This window comes from Trypanosoma equiperdum, assembly GCF_001457755.1.
Source record: "Trypanosoma equiperdum strain OVI genome assembly, contig: ctg_1885, whole genome shotgun sequence".
Lineage (NCBI taxonomy): Eukaryota > Euglenozoa > Kinetoplastea > Trypanosomatida > Trypanosomatidae > Trypanosoma > Trypanosoma equiperdum.
In genome coordinates, this window is record NW_027123932.1 from 1,226 (window position 1) to 16,221 (window position 14,996).

At 46.7% G+C, this 14,996-nt stretch overlaps 4 protein-coding genes and 1 pseudogene across 5 annotated transcripts; all 5 read right to left on the reverse strand.

Moving 5' to 3' along the window:
* Positions 1-1,680: 1,680 nt before the first annotated feature.
* Positions 1,681-3,018, reverse strand: TEOVI_000785300 (cysteine peptidase, Clan CA, family C19, putative; the record flags this gene model as incomplete). Its single annotated transcript, XM_067223493.1, has 1 exon — positions 1,681-3,018. One exon carries the CDS (start codon positions 3,016-3,018, stop codon positions 1,681-1,683), a length of 1,338 nt encoding a protein of 445 aa, XP_067079594.1.
* Positions 3,019-4,482: 1,464 nt separating this feature from the next.
* On the reverse strand, positions 4,483-9,219 carry TEOVI_000785400 (Flagellar Member 5; the record flags this gene model as incomplete). Its single annotated transcript, XM_067223494.1, has 1 exon — positions 4,483-9,219. The coding sequence occupies one exon, from the start codon at positions 9,217-9,219 to the stop codon at positions 4,483-4,485; it is 4,737 nt and encodes a 1,578-aa protein (XP_067079595.1).
* Positions 9,220-9,742: 523 nt separating this feature from the next.
* Positions 9,743-10,201, reverse strand: TEOVI_000785500 (Spt4/RpoE2 zinc finger, putative; the record flags this gene model as incomplete). The annotated part of the gene is made up of 1 exon (XM_067223495.1): positions 9,743-10,201. One exon carries the CDS (start codon positions 10,199-10,201, stop codon positions 9,743-9,745), a length of 459 nt encoding a protein of 152 aa, XP_067079596.1.
* Positions 10,202-10,655: 454 nt separating this feature from the next.
* On the reverse strand, positions 10,656-12,998 carry TEOVI_000785600 (SET domain containing protein, putative; the record flags this gene model as incomplete). Its single annotated transcript, XM_067223496.1, has 1 exon — positions 10,656-12,998. One exon carries the CDS (start codon positions 12,996-12,998, stop codon positions 10,656-10,658), a length of 2,343 nt encoding a protein of 780 aa, XP_067079597.1.
* A 632-nt stretch (positions 12,999-13,630) lies between these two features.
* On the reverse strand, positions 13,631-14,128 carry TEOVI_000785700:pseudogene (annotated as a pseudogene). Its single transcript has one exon. A coding segment is annotated over exon 1 (498 nt).
* Positions 14,129-14,996: the final 868 nt, after the last annotated feature.

A 14,996-nucleotide genomic window follows, 5' to 3' on the forward strand; every position in this document is an offset into this window, starting at 1 on the left:
TACCGTCAAGCAGGAGAGAGGGGGAAGAAAGAAAAAAAAAAGATAAACAAAAAGTGAAAGCAAAAATAAAAATAAAAGTGAAGCTTAATTCTTTTTTTAAAAAAAAAAAGAAATTAAACAAATAAACCACCCAATTCATTCATTCATTCAGTGGCAAAAGGATAACCCAATTACATATAACATATGGAATATAATATATAATATATAATGCGAATGAACGGGTAGTAATGGCATGTGACTGTGTATATATGTGCAAAAATCAATGAGCGAAAACAACTGAGTAAAAAAAAAGAAAAAAATGAATGAGTGACGAGTAATGGGAGGGGGATAGAAAAAGGAGCGGTAATAACAATACAATAGTAATTATTATTATTATTATTATTACTATTGGAAGAAAAAGAAAAAGAGACAATAATGAAAGGACAACAAAGAGCATACGCGAGGGAAGATGAAAAAGAAAGAAAGAATAAAAAATGAATAACTCCGTGCTATTCTATGCAAAAAAAATAAAATAAAATAAAATAAGAAAACAAAATATTAATATTAATAAACGCACTAATAAATAATCAATTAAAGAAAAGGGAAGGAAAAAAAAGAATCACAATTTTCTTCTTTTCTTTATTACTTACCTTTTCTTCACTCATTTCTCTTTGCTTCCTCACTTTTGTTTTTCTTTTTGCTTCTTCCTTCACTTCTGCTGCTTCATTTCCCGCACACACAAAAAAACACATCATCTTCAGAATCAGCACCAGCACTAGCACCAAAATAGAAATCAATCAACAAAAAAAATTCTTTCCCCCTCCTCCTTATTTGATTTTATCTCTCATTTTATTATTTTATTTTATTTTTTTTAAAAAAAGAACACACAAACTCAAGCGGATAAAAACCATCTCATCTACCATTAAATCCCCTCTTCCACTTCAACAACTTCATCCTTATAATTTTTTTTCTTTTTTTTTTGTACCTCTTCATTTGTTTCATTTATTCATATTCCATTTCTCCGCTTTTAGATTTTTATTCCCCCTAATTTCTCCTCTTAAAGAAAAAGAGAAGAAAAAAAGTGAAATGAATCTAACACTATTCATTGGTTCGATACTCCACTAATCCCATTTTATTTTTTATTTTTTTTTTTCGGTGGCATGTAAGACACAGGAATAAACAAACAGAGGATATTAATGTCTTGCTTTTATTGTTTCTCTCTTTAGAAACGATTTTTTTTTGTTTTACCAAAAGATAAAACGAAAGATCAAAAAATTTTTTAACAAAAAAAAAAAGAACATCATGAAGCCAAAAAAAAAAAAGAAACTGCTACAACGGAAAAGAGAAAAAAAAGATAAAGAGAAAAAGTTAAAGAAGGTAAAATGCGTACACGTCGCACAAAATAGCCAAGACGGACGTTAAATCACTTTCTCTTCCACTACGACACGAAATCAGACAAACGTGTGATATGAAAACGAAGAATTGAAAACACAAACATAAACATACGCATACAAAACACCCACCAAACCTCTTCTTAACAAATTGAAATAGCCGACAACGACATTTAAGGGAGGGGGGAAGCAGCAAAGTAACGCAAACTAACACAAACAGTAACAGAAACATTAAGTACAAAAACACAATTCACCCAACCACACACAAATGTCTCCCCCTTCTTCCCAACCCCTCCATCATTATCATTCTTCAAAAAAAAGTTGGTTCAACCTGAGGTACCTCTGCATAAAAGAGAATATACGCCTTCTCAAGTTCTTGCATTACATCGACAGACCGCGAAGGTGTAATTGCTCCATCATTACAAAGGTACCACTCGCCAAACGCCACACGCACATAACTTGTGTAATGTCCAGACATCTCCGTACCGCTATGCATCAATACGCCATACAAACTATATCGCAATGATTTCTCCCCACCTGTCATGAAGGTTTCGGGGTATATGACATTTACAAGATTCTTCTTCCCATACTCGTCAAATCGTTTCAAATGCAAGACTAATAACTTTGGCCATTGCCTCACGACAACACATCGGCTTCCCGAGCGAAGGCGTTTGCATCGTGAGCAGTAAATACGATTACTTCCATCCATTTTCTCCGCTTTACCTTCCACAAAGTTAGCCTGAAGAATGGCCTCAAGATTGGCACCAAATGGCATTTCGTGTCCTATAGGTAATGAAAGATCCAAAAACGCTTCAAAGGTCCTTGAAGAATTTTCGCAGCTGTTACAGAAACAAGTCCCAAGCGTGGTTCCCCCAAAGAGATCGTAAATGGGAGATTTGTCGAAACATGCGAACTGATCACGCCACATCCCGAACGCTGTCTCCTCATCCTCCTTGCCAACATAACCCATATCATCAATGTGCAACTTAGCGCGAGGTGCGGTATTGATTTCATTGTGCACTACCGAAAGGAAGGTTCTAAGAAACTCATGCGCATCCGCTTGAGTGAAATCCTTAAATTCATCATTGTACTTCGCTGCTTCGGATTTGAAGGTAACGAGAAATTCCTTTGGGTCCCCTTCCGACATCCTAAAGAAGTTCAGCATCGCCGCCGCTGCCGGATGTGATTCAGCATTCAACTGGCACTGCTCTAAGGCGAGAGCCAACGACGGGCTCTGTCGAAGACACTGCACCACCGAATTCATATAACATGTGTTACCTAAATTTGGAAGCGGAATTGGCAGTGGCCACATGACATGTTTTGGCAACGCCGAAACACGGATGTGCGGCCTAGGCACCTCTAGATGAACATCAAATTCGACTGAAGGCGGGCGTGGGATTCTATCTTTCCTAATCGGACTAGTCGGTCGACTACGGGACGGCCGCCGGGTGTTTCCACGCGCCAGCTGAAGATCCGCCAACGAAAACAACTGAGAGTCAGTTGTGTCAGTCCGCTGCAATGTACTTTTCTCACGTGGGAGTGCAGTACTATCGGTTACGGCAGTGTGCCGGGGGTATAAATGCGGCAGTTGATGTTCCGACACCTGTGACACCACCGCAGGGACAACACCGGGAATCTCCGCACGCATCAGAAATAACCCCCCACCACACCACACCCGTCGTTTGTTGCGTTGGTAATGCCGTGCACGAGGGCAGATGGAACAGAAACGGTAGTGGTAGGGACTTCTACGAAAGACGAACAAAAGGAGCCCCAGTAATGGAAGATTTTCTCGTTGCCACTCCTCTCACTTGGGTTGAAGAGCAGCAGTGACACAACCAACTACACACACACACAGACGCACAGGTAGACAAACACACACGAACCGCAGGTGAGTTCCACAACGCACGAGGTACACACAACCTTCACCGATTTCCCAAATTTCCCCCTTCCCCCAATTCTACCTTCTCTGCTTCCTCTTTTCTTTCGCCACTTCTCCTTTTGTGTGTGTGTGTGTGCGTGTGTGTGTGTGTCGCAATCAACGGATGCCCCAAGTCAGGTTGAGGGCTCCGTCTGTACTATTACTAAAGTGCTTGACACGGTGAAAGTGTGTCCGTAGACGGTCAGGTCAACTCCTCTTGGAGGGTCTGGTTCCCCCTATCTTCCGCTTAATGAGAACCTTCCCCTTGTAAAGCAAACATAATAATGATAGTGAAGAGGAAAAGGAAGAAGAAAAGAGAAGAGGATCAGTGACCTAGTTGGCTGGTTGGTGTGATACATTTCCCCACGTCCTTCCCTTCATCCAAGGAATACACCCAACATATGTGCATGTATGCATGTATATATACAAGTGCAGTGAAAGGGCAACAGTCATGCACACGTTTATGTGTCTAATATTATACACACCCGAAAACAGAGGGGGTGCTTGAGTAATGAGAGGAGCAAAGACAACACTTTAACCATATCTTCGTAGGTATGTAAAGATATATGTAATCTCATATATGCATCCCTGTGCTTTCGCACATGTTATTGTGGCGTTGCCGTGAAAAAAAAAAAATTTTAAAAAAGATACTTACCGGAGCCAGAAAAGGTACAATCAAATGCAGAAAACAGGAGCACACACAAATATATGCCCTGACACGAACGGAGGAAACACTATATACATGGGGCACATATGTGTGATTACCATTTACGTAAACAGAGGTGGACACCATGGTGAAAACAGCTACACTAATTTTATTGAATCAATGTTTTGTTTTCGTTTCCACACCTCACTCTTCTAAACATCGGTATTGGACAGTTGGGACGTAGTTCTGCTTCTCATAATATGAAACCTGCGAACCTTAGAACTGCTTTCTCCAAAACACCCTATTGCTGCTGTTGTCGCTTTTTTGTGTGTCAACTTTGCCGTTTTATTTTTTTCCCACAATCTCATGCCGGACATGAAGCTACGCGAAGGCAGAACCACGATCTACTGTGAGAGACAACCATGCGAGGAAGGGAATGAAGCCTTGAAACCACAGGAAAGACATGATTAGCAGCTCCATTCAACCCATTTTTCCCTCTTGCGTCCTCTATTTCTTTTCTTTCTCTAGTTATTACTCTCCCGCTCCCGTTATGTCGCCGGACTCCACATGCGTAACATCGTTAACCGGCCCGTCGGGTCACCAATTACCACCGCCGCGGCCTTATCGCTAGGCTCTGTAGCCACATCCCAAGCAGTAATTTCACATTCATGAACAAACTCAGCATCAGCCACGCCTTCTATGACCTCATCTTCAGGTTCTTCTTCCATTAGTTCAATGCTCTCTCCTTGCATTTCATCTACAGTGTCATCGTCAGGCACGGGAAAGGGCATATGCTTCCTTGGAAGCACCCAAAACTTCAACTGCTTGTCGTTGCCCAAGGCGAAAATGCCATCGTCACCCCACTTGAAGCGTAACCCGCTCACAGTGGGTAAAGCGGAATAGCGGAATGCGCTGAAGTGATTTGTTGGCGTCACCGTGAGAACATCCACAGCCGCATCTCCAACTTGTCGTATCCGTGACCACGGAAGACGGTAGACTGCAACGGATCCATCTTCAAGCCCGGCCGCCACCATCCGCTCATTTGAGGAGAGTTGATACACTACGTGATTGCAAGAGCTCACCAATACGGCCACTTCCCGCCCCGCTTCCACATCGCACAACCGCAGTTGCCGGGGTGGTGGCAAATGTCCGCTGGCTGTTGGAGGGAATGGTGCTGGGTAAAGAAGAAAGTGGGTACAGGAGCGAATCATCTTTCCGGATTCTACGCTGAAGGGAAGGCTAAAGGTTCTCTCCTTTTCGAAGGCATTGCGTGCAGTACTCAATTGCCACATTATTACAACATTGTGACAAACACTGTAGAATATTTCGTCCTCGGACCTATGCGGCAACACGGTAGTGAAGCCTCGTATCCTGTTGATGTCTGCCATCTCGCATTTTTCCAAGAAATGGCGCTGATCCACATCCAGTACAACAGAAGTTTTTTCTGTGTCGTAAGCGCGAAGGTAGAGATCCTCAGTGGTTACTAAGTAGAAACGGCCACGGGCAGAGAAGGCCACAGAAGTCAGTGGTGCTCCAAAAGTGCCGCCATCGCACCGGGAGACGATGTTCATCTCCGCACTGTCATAGATTAGTAACGTACGGTCGTGACAAACTGTGGCGTGGTAAGCTCCCGTTTCGCACCACAATAAACTTTCCACAGCAGACGGCGAGCGCCTCACCTGCACTTCTACAGCACCCGTAACAGGATGTACCGCGCAGATACTGCGATCGGCACTAGCGGTGATAATACGTTTACCGCGTGAGGGAATGCAGCAAGCGGTAATCGTCCTCTGATGAATTTGTTTTTTCGCTGAAAGGGCCATAGTGGTGAAAAACGATAGGCGGCGCTGGCGGAGTGGGCAGGTGATGGTTAGCATTTGAGTAACGTACGCTCTCGCATCCATTGAAACGTATGGGTACCGGTTTCCACTTTCAATCGCTGTCCCAACCACCAGGTGTGGATACTTGGTTAATTTTGAGTTATACTGCCGCAAAAAGTATATGTAGTCGCGTAGACGAAGAATTGATGTTGGTTTCTGGCGGGTGGTTACATCAACATCTTCGTCGAATGTATATTCACCAACTTCATAGGACTCATGGAAGGAATTAAAGGCACTGATGAGCTCCCTTACCAGATGGTAACCGAGTGAATTACGGTATACAACCATCAAATAGGGCATGGTTAGCACGACGCGGTGTATGACGTGAGCTTCCTGCGCCTCCACAGCGTGGTACGGTAGTTCCTTTACCGCCGTTCGCTCGAACGGATTTGTTGATGATAGTCCAAGAAGCACCTCCCCTTTCTCACGCCCAAGAACCTCGTGCACCACATCATGATAACAACGCAGCAGCATACCGTGCCACACCTTGTAATCGCTCTCGCTTCCCTCCTCCAGAACATCTTCGCGTTTAATCAGCTCGCGGAACGCGCGTGATCGTATACAGACACGAACGTTAAGAGCGTTTCCACCTTCTGTTCCAATGTTACATACTGTGCCACTGTAAATCAAGGGCCTCATCATGCGAATTAAGCGGTTAAAACGCGTGCAGGTCAACTGTAACATGGCACGCAGTTGGGGTTCATGAATACCCCATCGGGAACAAACGAGCAAACGCGTGCACTTTCGGATAAGGGCCGTGCCAAAGCTATCGTTCAGTTTGTCATAGACCTGTTGCACCATACCATCAACTGTGCCGGGTAGTGAAACCTTTATTGCATGTGTCCCCAGACCAGGTGCCTCATTAAAACTGCGTAGCACATCTACAACCTGTAAAACATACTCTGGGCACAGTGCTTGCTCCTTCTGACGAATCAACATAAAGTCATCGTCCGACAGGGTCACACCAATTCTTCCCATGACCTCAGGTCGAAGCATATCATCAAAATCATTAGGCGTCATGTTACCCACTGGGAGGAACTCTACGCTGTCTTTGCCACGTGTTTGTAATTGTTTGTACAGTGTGGAATCCGTCTCACATCCCAACACCAGTCGTACGTTGCGGGACAAACAATACGGCAAACAAGCGAAAGCACCAGGTCGTAGAGCTGGCGCTTCCCAAACGTCTTTCCCAGTTTTCTCGCACATCCTTAGTGCCGTGCACGGTTCTACGGGCGCAATGACATTATCTATTCCATCTAGAATAACAACAGTAATAACTTTTTCATTTCCATCGGACTTAGCATCGCCGTTGCCGTTAAGTTGCTCAGCCATCTTTCCCTTTTCTGTTATGGTATCCAAAAACAGTCTTTGAAGCCGACCCAAGTCCACCTCACCGATCGCTGATCGATACACCTCCTGATTAGGATACAACTGATGAATAATGGTACATATAATATTGCGGAGCTCTGTGGGCTCCTCTGTCAGCAGAGCAGAGTGTGTCGTGTGGTACGCTACACGGCATTTCTGCGCGCTTTTCGTCAGTAGTCCCCACGTGAATGATGAAATGAGTTCACTGACTGCACTGATGTCTGCACTATGCAACAACAGAGAATTTCTGCTAGGCGGCGCAATAACGTACAGGTCCAATCGGTTGGTGATATTCTTTTTCACCAAATGACAGTGAAGGCGCGAGAAGAGAAGTGTGTGTAACCATTCGTGATATTGTTTTAGTTTTTGTAACACCTTTTCCTTCTCGGCCGATCCATAGAAGTACGAAGGGTGTCCTTCCTTAACCGGTGGAAAGTGGGCCGACATCACGCGTTGTATCCGCTCATACACGGCTTGACAGAACTCTTCCAAATGCTTAAGGTGGACCTGGCCGTCTGCACCACACCGGTCAAACTCAGCGTTGTAGTCAGGTATCACGAGCTCTGGTGTATCTGCTCCCTCAACAACGTACTGTTTGAACACCTGGTGCTCCTGCCACTTCTTCTCCTTTACAGCAGCATCGCAACAAATTAACTGTGATGGGCACACTTCTTTTGCAGCCACAGTGCACGTACGGCGCACCTGCCGTTGAAGATAGTCTGGGTGCTCAATAGGGGGTTCCTCCGTCAGTAGCGGCGCCAATGAGGGTGGAATTCCAAGCTTGCGGGTTCCCTTCCGCGTGGCTATTATACGCCAACTGGAGACCTCCATAGCTCGTCTGTGTGCGGCATGTAAAACTGGCTGAAGTGGTGGAGCTTGAGGACTTTCGGAGGGAACCACTTGTGAGCTCATGGACCTGAGTCGGTAGGGTGCGCCCAAACTCTGACGGTTCAACATGTCGTTCGCCGTCATGGCGCGATAGTCTCCTTCACGGTCTCCTATAAGTTCAAGAGTCAAGAATCGAGACTTCTCAACGTCACGCAAAACATCCACCTGAATGGCAAAACGTAGATTCTTCAGGCACACGCCGGCCGGCTCCTCTGGGGGGCTAAATAAGGGATTAAGATGGACCCTGCTTCCAACGAATTCCTCATTCAACAGAGGAAACACCCGGTTGAGGAGCAGCTCTGTTTCCGAATGGAATATGAATGGTGGAGCCAGGATGGCCACCTCCAACAACCGCCACCCGGATTCGATGTGGGGAAGGGGAACAAACTTGTTACCTGAAGCAACCACCGACTTTGTAAAGGTGGAAAGCCGATCTAGTGCAACCGTTTCCTTCTGCATCCAATCAGCCTTGCGCACCGTCTCCCGCATTGTTGAAGCAAAAGTACTTGTTGCCGGTTTCTCTTCAACAACAGTGCCAGTGATCCTATTCCCCTCAGCGTCCACCCTGAATGCTTCAATTGCGCACCGCCCCTCAGCACACTCCTCGCGAGTGGCCACCTCTTTACCTGAGGCATTACCTGCCGTCTCACACAGTCTATTTCGTTCAAGAGCCTTCTCAATCTTCTTCATAACTCCTTCAGGTACCTGTGTGTTGCTCAGGTCGGCATGTACAATACCAGGGTTATGTTGCAGCAGTGAAAGGACCGCCAATCCGGCAGTGAGAGAAATAGTGTTACCTGAAAAATCGAGTTTTTCTAGACTCCGATGCTTAATCATTGCCCGACAGAAGAAAGCAACAGAGTCATTGTTGAGACCACTGCAAGGAACAATGAGCTCCTTCAACTTGTCGTTCTTCACAAGGAGGCTCGTCACAGCCTGAAGCCCAACGGCACCGATATAATTCCGCCTAAGATCCACAACCTCACTAAAACGTATGGTTTCCACTTGCGACGAAAGCAGTGGGTTCATTTTAGCTTTCAATGAAATGTAATTGGCGACAAGCTCCTCGTACGCGTCCGTGCTTCTCGTGTCCTCCTTCTGCGGCATGAACTGCGAGGGAAGAAGAACAGGACTCTGCGCGTTAGTCATCTTTGCAATTATTTTCTAAACCCCAACAATAATAAATTCTCCCACACCCGTCTCAATTGGGTTCCCTCCTTCTACTCGGTCTTCTTTTAACCAGTTCTTGCTTTTCCCCTAGCCTTGGGTATATCAAACCCCTATCTGGCCTTCCGATGACGTTAGTCACTTTTGTTCTTTCTTATCTCTGCCCTATCTTCAAGTGAAACAATGAACAACAAATTGAAAATGGTGGAAAACGAAATGAATGAAGACATATTCTGCCTAATACAAAAATAAAACAACAGGTGTCTAGTAAAAACATAAAAAGAGACGGGTGTATAGAACAACGAGCAAGGAAGCGCATAACCTTCGGATGCAAGACATAATTGTAATGAAAACACACTGCCAGCGCAAAACCACAATATGCACATGATTCTCGGCCATTCCCTGCCTCTCCACCATGCCTTGTCAACGAGCTACCGTTTTCTTTTTGTTTTTACCATCTTCCCACTCTAAGGCATCTTTCCTGCCCTAACCCCTGTGTACTCGATCATGCACCACTCATCGCCAACAGCAGTTCCTCGTCCGTCATGACTGGTCCTAGTTTATCCCCGCCAGGCATCCCATCACCATTAGTATTGTCAACATCATTTCCACTGTCACCATCCTCATCCTCATCATATACGTCGTTTTCTTCAACCTCCTCCTCCTCCTCACCGCTTTCGTCTTCATCGCACAACTCAGTGGCAAACACTCCGTTCGGGCAGTTTGTTCGGTTGATTAGCCGACCAACCCACGACTTCTCCGGCGCAATGAGACCTATAAAATTCGAGAACTCCGCCGTGGCGACATCCAAAAGCTCCTCACGACTGACCGGCCCCGTCCCGCATACCTGACAGCCCTCATGAAGAAACTGCTGCTCTGTGATAATTAAGCGGCACCGGCGGCAGGCGAGGTAACCATGGTCTCCAACCGGAAGCTGTGGCGGTGGCTCGCTGTCACCACTCATTGGAGTCCACACACACGGACACGCACAAGCACACCTTTTAGTGTTAGTGTAGGTGTTGCCGTTGATGCCTAAATATGTTTTTACCTCTTCTTCCACTCTGCCGCTGATTGTCCCCCCCCCCTTCCCTCTCAAATCCAAAAGACTACTAACAGTTGCAATCCGAACAAACAGAAATAAATAGTTCAAAGCGAAGAAGCAAAGAAAAAAGGGGAACTGGTGCGGCACGGCGTGCCGTTGACGCAGAGCAGTGCTAACATCATGTAAATAACCGGGTTTAGACGGTGAAGCAACGGGCAAAGATTCATTTATGGCATCACAACAAATAACGGCCGGAAGAAAAAGAGGAAAAATATCCATGACGTGATGGTATGTCCTCCCGCTCTTTCCAACCCTCGTCTGTACCCCTTATTTACCACGTAGTCCTCGATCTGTCGCCCACCATTTTGCACTATTATTAGCCTATGCGAGCCAAAAATGGATCAAATGTGTTAATATCCTTCGTTGCGACTGCAGCAATGTATGGGCAGCCGAGTGCATCCACTGTGAGCACAAATTGCAGATTGCACAACTCAAGTACCCGTTGAGACGTTAGTGAGGGATCTCGCGCATTGGCTCCGACCTCGCTCCCGCTGAAAGTTATGACAGAAGTGCTTGTACTTCCGCAATCACCTCTGTCCGGCAAGGCGATACAGGGACAAAACATTAATTCATTTGTAACCACTAGCGCAAGGCTCTCAAACAGCCTTAGAAGATCCACCAACGCCATGCGTTCAACCGCCGCTTCGGCGCCAACCCCCTTATGGTTGCTGCTGAGCTCATCACGCACCCTCTTTGGTATGAAGTACTTCATAGGAATTCGCATCACGGACCCGTCGGGCCTCCTCCTCGTGTCGTGCACCAGTTGAATCAACCCGCCAACGGATGCAACAACATCGCCGCTGCGGTACGTCTTACCGGCGAATACCCGACGTGTGACGTCACTCAACAAACTCCGTACTGCTCGAAGTGCATTCGCGTCATCGTCCCCACTACCACTACAAATCAGTGAGTCTGACAACAGGAAGAAGTAATCGGTACAGAACCCCCGCTCGGCAGCGGGGGAACTACCAACTGTACCACAGCGCTTGGCGATATCATATTTCCCGGGCACGTGCGGATCACTAATGTTTTGGTCCTCTTTTACCCACAATTCTTCCTTCTTTCGCCGGACCCGGGGCTGGCGACCTCTCCGAGGTCGCTTCTTTCCGCGCGTTTCGTGGGGTTCCTCCTCTGCCCCATCCTCATCATCCTCGTTGCGCTCGTTTTGCGAGGAACTACCACCACAATTATTGTCACTTTGGTGCATTTCGTCTGACAACGGTTGATCGGCCTCCTGTTCCGCTAGCGTATTCACTGTATACAAAAATATGTCATTATGGGTGTCAAATTTGGAGTGTCTGCCGATCGTCGTAAGCGGCACCGCCGCATCCCAAACCTGCCACGGTAAGAACGGAACGTTCAGGGGCCAATTTATGGGATGAGATGTAAACAGCGTGGTTGAAGAAGCTTGTGTGCTTCCACTTCCACTTGAACTCTTGCTTTGACTGCCGCGGATGTTGTCCTCGTTATGTATGTCCTTGGACTGCACGGACAAATGAGAACAGTGAGAGTTAGCCTCAGGACTGGAACCAACAGTGCCATCTGCAATATTTTGTGCGTCTGTGGAACTGATGGTTTCACGCTGCGAAGCAACGGGTTCGGTCGGTAACGTGGGGCCCGTCAACACCTCTTGCGGCAGCGGCGCCCTGCAGCAAACCGCAACTAACCGAGTTCGATATACCCGAGGTGAGCGACAGTACGGGCAGAAGTCAACTTGGGGTGTGGGAAAGTTGCGGATGCTCCACATTCCACATTGTGGGCACTCCCAAAACAACTCCACGTCAGTATCACTCGTACTCGTACTTGGTTGGCCACTGCCGCTCCTGCTCCGCTCGGTAACCCCTCCACTGGTTACTCTATTTTGGTTGCTGCAGCAGGGTTGCAAGCTGTTAGCTGACAATACTCCCACAATCCTCGAGTTTCCCCCGCGATTGTCAACACTAATATTGCTGTCGTTGTACTTGCCCTCAAGCCTCGTTACACCCCGAAATTGAAATGGCATGGGACTTCTCACGCGATATCGTGTCAACAACTCACCTTTGATCCCCGTCCACGGGCTGTGCGTCAAGTTGTGAGCCTTCCCATACGACATAAGAATTTCCTCCCCCTTATTAATGATTCGTCTGCTGACAAGAGCAGTGTATGTCTCCCCACGTGCGGTGAAGCGGCTCTCCGCACTAATGTTTGCCGTAACGCCCTCCATCCCTCTCGGATCGTTCGCAAACCGACCATAATTTCCAGCAAACTCCGCATCCAGTGCGTAATCATCACTGAGTGATCCGTAACCCATGGTATATGTTCTCGAGCTGCATGAAGTCCCAAAAATCTCCACATAACCGCTGTAGGGCGTGACAACAAAATTCGCTGGAATCGTCCTCTTCGCAAAGAGGCCAATTTGCCCGAATGCCGGATGACGTCTGTCTGTAATCACCCGTAACTCTGTGTAATTCCCCGGTAAGTACACCGGCACGGTGAAGCACGGCAGAATATCCGAATCAATGAGTGACTCGGCGTGAGCAAGGACCCCCATATGGAAAATCATGCGGTCATGTTTGCTGATTGACGGATCGAAGGCCAGAAAATTCCGTGATTGTTCTCCCACGGGGAACTTAAGTGAGCGACGGGCAGGGGCACATCGTAACGGGGAATGCACATCCATTCCACACGAGGAAACACTGCAATCGTAAATGATAGTAAAAGGAAAATGGGACGAGGTGTTGTGAAGTGGGAAATGCTCTCACTGACGTGAAGACACAGACGCACACGCACGCGCACAAAACGCTTTCGCTGCGGTGTACGACTCTCCCTAACTCCTCCACGATCGCCGCTGATATATTGGGCTTCGTTGCAAGTACACCGCAACGAAGAGCACACATAGTGAAAAAAAAAGGAAGGGGAGTGTCAAAAAATAGAAGGGGGAAGGAAATAAGGTACAGGGGAGAATAAAATCGACCCAAGCAACTAATACACTAACGGGACACGCCATAATAATGAAACATAGGTGTTATCGGCACCACCGGCGAATGTTTTCCACTTTTGAAAACTCCACCTCCAAATCCACCGCCACCGGTGCCGTTAGCCGCAGCGCCACAGATTTTTACCAGGTGGTGAGACGTGCTAGCCCACGAACCGCATAGTCGAGACGTTACCACACACCACTCAGGTATAAACGTGTACACATTCCAGTTAAACGACCAAAATAAAACAAAAAAGGGACTTGTGGTTTACACCTGCAGGTCTTCACCCCCTGCCTCCGCCACACACAAACACCTTTTTTACCTAGACAAAGTCTTAAAAACAGCAGTCACAATCAAAGGGGCAATTTGGAGTTGTCCCCGCATTGGGGTTTGATGATGTAATTTTCCGCAGCTCCTCTACGGTAATGATGCGGTCAACACCTTCCCGCCTGAGCAATGTTTCCGGTACTTCACAATCAGCCAGTGGGCCGCCACCTTTTCCCGTCTTCTTATTTCTACCCTTCTTTTCCTTTGGCTGTGAGGACACGTTAAAGAAATCTGCATCGCTCAGCTCCAACGTCTTCTCTGGCGCACGATAAAGACCATCGGAGGTAGTGAGCCGTGACTGTCCCTTTACCGTGCCACGCGCCGGTTGGGCACTAGACTGCAGTTTTTTATCTTTAATTACACCAAAGATATCGGCAATATCCGAACCCTTATCCAAGACGGCTGTAGCGCACTTCCAAGCCATCTTTGATTCACTACCAGCCGGTGACGAACTGTGTTTTAGAATGCCCCTTCCACCAGGCTCTTGTTTTTTTGCCTTCTTCATTAGAAGCTACATGTGGGGTGAAAGAAAGAAGCGACCAATAGCCAAACAACACATATGATAAAAACATAGATAATCAAATACGCAATCATGTATGGTACAAAACAAAAAAGCGAGATGAAGTGCAGCACGTTGTTATGAATAACGGCAACTGAGGGGAACGTGTTTTTGAGTTCAGCATAATGGAGGGGATACCCAAACCCCCATAAATACACACTCGACGACCAAACACATCCCACTTCTCGAAAACGACATCAACTGTAAAGAGGATGAAAAAACAACACACAAACCAGTATTACTGGTGAGCAGATTGAACAGATATGTGGAAGTTTCACCACTCACACAATCTGTTATCACCACACAACAGATGACTATCATTCATTTCCCCACACAAATACTTGGGCCCATAAACCAAGTGTCTGCTACACATTTCCCTCTTCTCTCACCTGAAAGAGGGGAAAATAAACGCGGTCTCTCTGCTTCTCCGGGGGAGCAAACAGACAAAAGAAAAAGTAAGTTTAATACAATATGAAAGAAACAAACAAGAGCGCTTAAACGGACAGGAGTAAGCACCTCCTCACTATTACTTCTCTGAAGCGGGAGGAAGCCACCTTCTTGCCATCAAAGATGATGTACTGATGCTTTTCTGGGTACATATTCAACTAATCCACCCCGCCGTTCCCTACTCTGCTACCCTCAACATTCAGGCGGAACAGCTGAAAGCCATATACGGTACAGAATAATAAATTCAAATTCTGCACGTGCTTCTGAGCATAAATGTGCACACGCGGATAGTAGATAACGTATACACGGTTGGAGGATAGCTGGAAGCAGCGAAAATCAGATGACGTACTGGAAAGAAAAGGGGGGG